A 9,691-nucleotide genomic window follows, 5' to 3' on the forward strand; every position below is an offset into this window, starting at 1 on the left:
CAGGTTCGGGTGAACCAGTGATATGTGTGTCGTGTTCGGGTTCACGTGTCTGTTTGTCTGACATGATTTTCAGGTTTGGGTAAAAATTTCATGTCCGTGCCAGGTTGGACCCACCAATCCATGAACACGACCCGTTTAGCACCCCCATCTAATTCTATCCGTTGTTATCGATCTAGGCTTGTTGGTTTGGTGGATCATATACTTAATACTAATACTGCACCCAAGCCATTGACAGGAGAATTCACCATCAAATGATGCTCAACTAAAGCTTCATCCGTGGTGCCAGAGCAGACCCGCCCGGAAAGTGTGCAACTTTGGAGATGAACATATGCCACCTAAAGTTGATAGAAGGAAGATTTGATGGTCTTAAGGTTATAAATAATTTTCAGTATTGCGACATGTCTCAGGCTATTCAAGAGCGCACTATGGAACAGATGATATTGTTTAAAAATGTGCTGAATTGTTGGTAATAGCATTATCCAAGTTATACAACGACTTGCAGACGTACCATGAAGTTATACAACGACGTTATATTCCTTGTTACATAAATTTTGCAACAAATAAGTAAAATGTTTGACTCTTTTGTAAACAAACACAAACTCGAATACAAGAATGTTAGCAAATAACAAAACTTAACAAACACAACAAAATCCACAGTCGGTAAAGCACTTAGCTTTATGAGCAATCTTTTTAACACGCCTATCATTAAAAGACGTTCGTGAACTAAGTGGTGTGCCAATTCTATCCATTATGTTCACACCCGGTGCACCAAGCGCCGCCTTTGGTGCTGCCAACGCTCGCTGCATTCCCCATATTGCCAGCGGCCTCATGTACACTAATGACCTATAACTTCCGTCCATTGTCCATCCCTCGGGTGTCTGAAACGCGTATCTACAGAAAGAGAAAAAAAAGTTGCAAATTACTTACGGACCGTATTTAACTTCAGATACATTGAATATTCAAGTGGGGCCCGCCTTACCCGAACCCTTCCTCTGACCAGCCCGCAGTGAATATCCCTTCGGCTGTAGTGAAAGCTTCTTTTTCCATCCCGGCATGAATCATGGTGGCTGCAACTCCATATGTGACACCCGTCCACACCTCACGGGATTGCATACAAGTTTCATCCACTTTCCCGTTTGGATGCATACCGTTAACCGCCCCCATACGACCGCCTCTGACTTTCATAACATTGAAATCAAATATCTTCTGTAAAGAGCTATGAATCTTATCATCACCAAAAAGACTTAGTAACCCCGCAGATGCGGTATACCACTGGCCCGCTAATTGATCCGCTTGGATCGATTTACTGTTCCCACTTGATCCGCTATCATAATTAAAATAAGACCCGTTCCACAGTTTCGTTTCAAACGCCGTTTTCGCTTTCAAGAATTTCTTTTTGTATTTTTGAGCCGAAAAGTTATCATTTAGCTCGACCGCCATGGCGGCTGCAGCTTGAAGTGCAGCAAGCCATAAACAACCACAGTAAGCACTAATTCCGTGAACTGTCCATGTGTCGTATGTTTGATCCGGGAACCCATCGTTTTCAATTAAACAGTCTCCGTCTCGGTCGAACTGGTCCATATAGTCCATGGCAGCACGGACCGCGGGCCAGACATCAGTTCCAAATGATATGTTTCCTGTTGCAGCGAAGTCTCGGTATACTTGAAGAACAAATTTAGGGTTTAAATCTTTCCATTTGCTCGTGTCATGTATGTTATATGCATTCATTTCATGCCACGGGTCATGGGTTCCAAGATCGTGAGGAACCGCACCTTTGACTTTACGGATTCCTGAGTTTCCTTCGGCGAGAAACTTGACCTTTCTTTTGTCTTCGGTTAAAACCGCTTTTGCAAATTCCCGTTGGATACTGAGCTCAATTTTCGGGAATAGTTCTAGAAGCGCGAAAGATGCGTAGAAATGAACATCGTAAGTACACCACATAATATACTCCACACCTTCTAGATAAAGAAACCGACCAACGTCTTCTTCATCATCATGTGATATTAGATTAAGACTTGTGGAAACTGGGTTTTCATCTTGTTCGGGTTCATCATCTTCACTTGAATTTGTAAGAGAATGTGCATTTTCGTGTGCTGAATCGTTGTTCTCAATGCCATCACGGGCACGCGTCTTCTTGTGTTTTGTTATTGATATATTTCGGTCACTCCCCGAGTCGTCTGCTGGTACTGGGGTGTCTGAATCAAAGTTATAAACGAACGTTAAACTTAACTTCCAATTATTAACAATTATAGAGCTTAGAAGAGATTAGTACCGATCCAAACTGTGCCACCAGCAACCAAAAAGTAGAGCTCGTTGAATAATGTAAATTTGTACCTAAAGACAGACACCAATCTGATATAAGAACTAGGTGCTAATAATATAAGTGATCAAATTATTATTGTAATAAGATTATTACTGCACAAAAATATGTACCATTCTGGTAGGCTGTCGTTTCTCAGGATCGGATTTTGCCATTTCTGGATATCCTCTTCCCACCTCTTGTAATCTAATCAAAACATAATTAAGATTAGTTTGATAATACTAGTTCTTAAGAACACGATAAAGAATGACATACTTGTTAAAGCATCATGAACCAACTCCTCGACTGCCCTCTCGGAAGTCCCATAGAATTTGGTATACCTCCTGAAGAACAAAATCAATATCAAGATCAGATCATCATCATCATCATCGTACTCAGTATATCCCACCAATAGCCAAGCTATGGTAGGGTCTGAGGAGGGTAAGATGTAGACAGCCTTACCCCTACCCCATAGGGATAGAGAGGCTGCTTCCGATGAGACCCCCGGCTCGATAGTAGTTTTGCATCAAGCCTTGGACATAAGGCACATAGCACTCAATCATCGGGACACCGGCTGATTGGTGCATGTACCATTGTCTTTCGGCTATCAACGCCACCACATGATGCCTGATTAACCTTCTGCCACTTTAAACGTTATTTTCACGAGATTAGTAAAATAACGTTAAAATTAGTGCAATTTTACTTTTGCCCACCCGAGGGTTCACGCATATATACAATATCAAGATCAGATCAAAACCAAAAACACGAATGCAAATTCAAATATGCTTGAAACATTTGGAAATTAATAAGAGACTGTAACCTGTGATATGATTTTCCTTTCATGAACTTGACTTTTGGGGATGACCATGCGACAGCAAATGCAACCGTGCATTTCCCATTTGGTTCGACCCATGTGGAAGCCGACACGGCAGCACAATTAGCCTCCCCTGCTGAAGATGGAAAACTTGGTCCGTTGTTAAAGTTCTCCCGATCAAAATGTCCATCCTAAATGCAACAAGATCAAGTTTTACATGGTTTGATATAAAGATTCAGAATGGATTGCAAGGATTTTGTAAAAAAAAAATATTAAGACTTCATATCTAGATCCAGTTTTGCATGATTTAATATGAAGATTTTGAACGGGTAGTAAAGGTTGTATATAAAAAAGATTAAAACTATACATGCTGCATCCAGTTTTACATGATATAATATAAAGATCTAGACACTAGTAAAGATTTTATAAAAAAAAGATCAACATTTCATATGCTAGATTCAGTTACATGATTTAATATACAGATTCAGAACGCGTCATAAAGATTTAAAAGGAAGAAAAACATTGAAACTTCATATGCTAGATCTAGTTTTACATGATCAAATACAAAGATTTAGAATGAATAGTAAACCTTTTATAAAAAAAGATTAAAACTTCATATGCTAGATTCAGTTTTACATGATATAATATAAAGATTTAAAACGGGTGGTAAGCATTTTATAAAAATGATTAAAGCTTTGTATGCTAGACCCATTTTTACATGATATAATTATAACATAAAGATTTGGACGGGTAGTAAGGATATTATAAAAAAGATTAGAACCTTTATATGTTCGATCCAGTTTGACATGATTTAACACATAGATTCAGAATGGGTTGTAAAGATTTTATAAAAAAGATTAACACTTTATAAAGAAGATTTTTCAAAAATATCCCATCATACCTGTGCCATTTTACCCCACATATCTTTTGCGGTAACACAGCTTTCATCAGATAATCCAAAACTTGGTAAAACCGTCACGTTTACATTCTGGGTTTCACAGGCAGCTATGGCAAAAGTAACAGGAGGGTGTTCTTTGGCTGTCCTGCATATAATATAATCTCCATTAGACTCATTAATATTTCCTGGTAACCATGAGAACCCGTCATGAAAAAGTGAAAAACTAACGGGACCCCACGAATACCTTGCTAGCCAAAGGGACAACATAAAGCGCAACTTATGCTGTTGGAATTAAATAAAATCTTTCATCGTAATGTTAATATAATGTGCAAAATTGGAGCTTTAAACTTACTTGTGATGTAGGAGCACACCCGAGACTCCATCTTCACCTCTGTTAATTTCAAAATTCACATGTGAGAAAAAGAAGAAAAAAGAGAGGAATGCTATTACATAAGCTAACTAAACTCACATGAAAGGCTCATTGACATGATCTCCTGAAAAGTGTGACGTTCCTCCAATCGAATTCTACATAAAATTCACAAAATGAATTATTTGAATATGCTAAAATTTCTATTAAACATGATAGCAGAATCAAACATACCGCCCAAGTGAAAAGAAGGCTGACGTGTGCCCTTTCCTTCCCGGTATTCACCAACTAACAAAAACAAAACATAAACCTTAAAACTCAATACACATGACCAATAATTACATCAAAGTTTAGATTTGTATACCGTGTAAACAAAAACTGTAGTCGGAAGACTACTATCGCGATAATTATGAGGCAAAAACGGTGAAATTTGTCTACATGACACTTTAAGTTCAGGATCGGGTTCACCATCATAAACCGTCCATGCTCTAGGAAATAACGCATGATATGTAGAATTATGACCATTTAAATTCCATCCCCATGACGATAAACCTTGGTCTCCTCTAAATTAAGAGTTGTATCAAAATGTCAAAATGTCATTACCTTGAACTATAAAAATGTTACAAAAGTATAAAGATTTCTATACGTCTATGTTATATTCTTACCCTGTCCCATCATGTTGCCTCGGTGATAAAACCGATGCATACTTTTTACTCCCACCATCTCGCGATATAAAAATCTGAACCCAAAACATAACTCTTTAGACATGTATAATCATTTTAATATTTTATATCATATGATTATAAGTTAAAGATGAGATCTTTACCGAGAATTGATTAGCCATCATAGGAGAAGGTTCACATGCACCCGGAATTATTTGGAATTGCCTAAATTCTCCTCTAAACCCTCTAGTTATGCTGCCACTTCTACAAGAAGACAATACAACGAAACACATCATGCATGGGTAAAACAGTAATTTTGTAGATCATAAACCGAACCCGTTGTTGGCTGCAAGTTGCAACTTACCCCATCCCACCAAGCGGGACCCCTTGGGTAGCCGACGGTTTTCCTTCACGGTTAAAAGGGTCAATAGGTGCTCTCTGTAAAACAAATGTTAATTGAATAACAGTGACTTCAAGAAATATAAAGATAATAAAGTTACCACTTTTAAATAGTTTAGGAATTACCCTTCCATGAGAAGCCTCTTCCCTTACATATGACCATAATCGTATACCGAGACCAATCTGCATTTGATATTTTTAAGTTATGTTACTAGGCTTAACGAATACAGTTTGTTTAACTTAACAAAACAAACAATCAAACACGGACATTTAAAGTTACACGAACAGGATTTTCTTTTTCGTGTTCATGTTTGTTCGTTAAGAAAATGAGTGTCTGCATGTCTGTTTGTTAATAGTATAAACGAACGAATGCAGCTAAACATAGATGAACAAAAATAATCGAGTGGATACCAATTAAAACTAAACGTGAACATCAATATGTTGGACCTAATAAATTCATAAAAATAGACTAAACGTTTATGGGTGATATTTTAATTTTATAATACTAGACTAAAATGTAAGGTGATATTTTATTTCTATAAAATAAGAGTAAAATGTAATGGGCCTAAATAATTAAAATTGAATGAATATGTAAACCGACATAAACAAATGAACTTAAAAAAAACTTAAAACTAATGAACATAAACGTGCGTGAAAGAACGAACGTACACGAAAAGAAACTTGTGTTCATGTTTGTACGTTTAACTATTCATTTATTAAATAAATAAACAAACGTAAATGAGCTTTCTACCAAACAATTCACAAACAGTTCACCGAATATTCAATATGTTGGTTATTTTAACAAAGCTCGTAAAGTTACCATTCTTAATGCTTCCATGAAGGTAACACTAAACTCTTTGAGAATACCAGCATGACTGTTTAACTTCCTTCTCCATGCTTGTTCTGGTGGGGCCCCACTATCAAAATCAAGCTGCAAACAAGAACATTAAAATTAACAACAGATCATGTGATCCAGGTCCAAGATTCTTATTATATTATGAAAAGAAAAAAAAACATGATTTGAAGAAGATGAATTCACCAGATGTAAAGTATTTCTATTAACAATTCCTTCAGGAGGCCATGAGTTCTTCCTCTGATGAAAAATATTCTTTTTAACCATTTTCCCTAATTTTATATTATTATTATTATTATTAAATTAATCACATAATCCTAATTTCAACCCTGCCAGATTGGAACATGAATCCAGCTCTAATGAAGAAACCAAAAGTCAAACTTCAACTCCAAAACCAGCCGCCAAAGTTGACCAACCAAGAATCATACAGAAACTTTATCAACTTCTGAATCTGAAACAAAACTAGGGTTTACCAGAGTTCCAGTCAGTAACTGAAACTCTTCAAAGGCAATCAATTGGTTACAATTGGGAAGTAATTAGTGACAAATTGGATAAAGGGTACTCAATTCAAGTACCCATTGATTCAAATTTCAACGATCGAGTTCGAATTTGATGAATTTCAGGAAATTGGTGAACAGAGTGTTGATATATTTGGGTTATAATTATGGGAATTGGTGGTGGGATTATGAAATTGAGGCAAATGGGTGTGTGATAATGATGATGTTTATGGTCTTTGTTTGATTAATATGTTGTATGAATTTTTAATAGAATTCAGGGGTCAAAGTTTGCTGTGACATGAAGACCAAGAATAAGAATAATAGAGAGGGAAGGGAACAAAAGGTTGCAGTTATTAATATATATTATTAAAAACATAAAGGAGAAAGGAAGGTATTGGTTGAAGCCGACGGATGAGACCAAAACCAATTCATTCGGGTCGGGTCAGATAATTTTTTATACATGATTAATTTTAAGGTTTATATATTTTAGATTTGGGTATGGTATTAAGTATACCAGGAGTGAAACAAGTGTCCGTGTGTCAGTGGGGGATACTGATTTCTTTCCTGTAGAGGTAGGTCTTCACCAGGGGTCAGCGTTGAGCCCGTTTCTTTTTGCAGTAGTCTTGGATGAGTTGTCAAAGTCGATTCAGGGGACTCTCCCGTGGTGCATGATGTTCGCAGACGATATTGTGTTACTTGCTGAGAAACAACAAGATCTAAACATGAGGCTTGAGGAGTGGCGAACAACCTTAGAGACAAAAGGTTTAAAGATTAGCCGATCTAAGACGGAGTACCTCCACTGTGATTTTGGTGGGATAAACGACAATGAAAACGCACAGATCACAATTGAAGGGCAGGTGGTCCCGCAGGTAACGAAGTTCAAGTATTTAGGATCATTTGTACAGAGCGATGGGGAATTAGACAGTGATGTGACCCACCGAGTTCAGGTAGGATGGTGTAGATGGAAAGCAGCCACATGTATATTGTGCGACAAGAGTTTCCCGACTAAACTAAAGGGAAAATTCTATAGGGTGGCAGTTAGACCTGCAATGCTATATGGAACAGATTGTTGGGCCATCAAGAAGGCACAAGTGCGGAAGATGGAGGTAGTAGAAATGAGAATGCTACGTTGGATGTGTGGGCACACAAGGCTAGACCGAATAAGAAACGGTGTGTTTCGCGAGAGATTAGGGGTGGCGAACATAGCAGACAAGATAAGAGAGTGGAGATTGAGATGGTTTGGACATGTAAAGAGAAGACAGATGACGAATCCTGTTAGATCCGTAGAAAACATTATTGTAGAGGGGAGGAAGGGTAGAGGACGACCGAAATTGACTTGGGATGAGAGGATTAGGCATGATTTGATAGACCTAAACCTCTCCGAGGACATGGTTAAGGATATTCGTGGAGAAGTAGAATTAAAGTTAAGGATTTTTAGAGAGAATTGAATACCTTAGGGCTTAGACTTAACTTATTTAGGTCACATACCATAATGGTATTTCCCTTACATATATTATTATTATTATTATAATTATTATTAGCTTTTATATAGCTGTTAAACTGTGATCTTATTATTAATATTATTATAATTAGTAGTAATTTTTATATAACTGTTAAACTTTGATTTCCTTTATTTTGCTTCATTCACATGTACTTAGAGCCGAGGGTCTCTCTGGAAGTCACCTCTCTATTCCTTTGGATAGAGGTACGGTGTGCCTACATCCCACCCTCCCCAGACCCTACTTATAGCTTTGCTGTCGGTGGGATTTTACTGGGCATGATTGATTGATTGATTGATTGTATGGTATTAAGTAGTGACGATCTAGTTAAATGAAACTAATGAATATATGTAGGTATTATGGTTTGGAAATAGACTGAATAATCTCTTATTTGAGTCGTGTACGAAATTTAGTGATGGATCCAGAGTATTTCAAACATATTTGTAAGAAGAGGCGAAAAGAATGAGTCGGGCTAATTAAAGCTATAGGTTATGAAATGACATTGAAACGTTTTACTAGTGCGATTTGTTTTTGCTTCATGGTTTATAGAAAACCACGTTAACAAAGTTTTGAGAAGATTATATATTGAAAATGGATTCTTATGATAAATTTGTGGTGTCTCAAAACAATGAAATTTGTAATAACACTAGCAATTAGCCCCCGCGTTGCGGCAGGGGCGTAAAACCATGAAAAAAGTAACACTGACACGTTTTATCGAATACACGTGTTGAGGGGGGGGGGGGTTGAACCCACGTTTTGCAGTGGGACTTTTAAAACAAACGAAAAGTGCATGTAAAATGTTAAACCACACACGACCGTTGTGGCGTGTTAACGCGCAAAATTAAACCAAAACATAAAAAATAACAACTAACTCAACTTAGGACCCGCGTGGTGTAACTGGGTTGTTAAACGTAAAAATGTTGAACCACACACCCGCGTTGCAGTGTCTTAACTCCTTATTACTCCAAGAGATTCAAAGCGGCTTTAGATTAGTAGATTAGACAATTCCTACTGCTGTGCTAAAGGCTAGAGAGGCAAGAAGAACATCTTACTCAACATGAGTATCGGAAGAGATGCGCCTTCGGGACTTCCCTTTTAGCGTGGGAGTAGAGAAGGAAAAGGCGAAGCTGAGTCATATAATAAGTTAAGGGGAACTATAAGGCGATTGAATTCATTTCAGTTTAGTCGATATGAAAGCTAGCAGAGCTAATATCGCATTTGAAAGTGAGATATCACTATTGATTGATTGATATAAAGCCCTATTGTATACTAATAGCTCTAGCTTTCGATTCCTCCACACTTCCATTTGTTAGGAAGAGCTATTATTCATAGTATACAAAGTATACTTTATTTCCCGCTTCAAGCAAAGTCAAGAACCTTTCCTCATTGGCCTTCGGCTTCAG

The 9,691-nt window shown here is 37.4% G+C and overlaps 1 protein-coding gene across 1 annotated transcript; it reads right to left on the bottom strand.

Moving 5' to 3' along the window:
• Positions 1-609: 609 nt before the first annotated feature.
• On the bottom strand, positions 610-7,250 carry LOC143571938 (uncharacterized). The gene is made up of 17 exons (XM_077057237.1): positions 6,479-7,250; positions 6,260-6,370; positions 5,566-5,622; positions 5,405-5,478; positions 5,205-5,304; positions 5,044-5,117; positions 4,743-4,941; positions 4,613-4,666; positions 4,481-4,536; positions 4,364-4,402; positions 4,015-4,156; positions 3,120-3,304; positions 2,576-2,643; positions 2,434-2,506; positions 2,273-2,334; positions 980-2,195; positions 610-891 (listed from the first exon to the last, which is right to left on the bottom strand). The coding sequence occupies exons 1-17, from the start codon at positions 6,557-6,559 to the stop codon at positions 633-635; spliced, it is 2,850 nt and encodes a 949-aa protein (XP_076913352.1). The 5' UTR covers positions 6,560-7,250; the 3' UTR covers positions 610-632.
• Between the last annotated feature and the right edge of the window lie 2,441 nt (positions 7,251-9,691).

This window comes from Bidens hawaiensis, unplaced genomic scaffold, assembly GCF_021521415.1.
Source record: "Bidens hawaiensis isolate Kalapana, Puna unplaced genomic scaffold, B.hawaiensis_p1.1 tig00001336_1, whole genome shotgun sequence".
NCBI lineage: Eukaryota > Viridiplantae > Streptophyta > Magnoliopsida > Asterales > Asteraceae > Bidens > Bidens hawaiensis.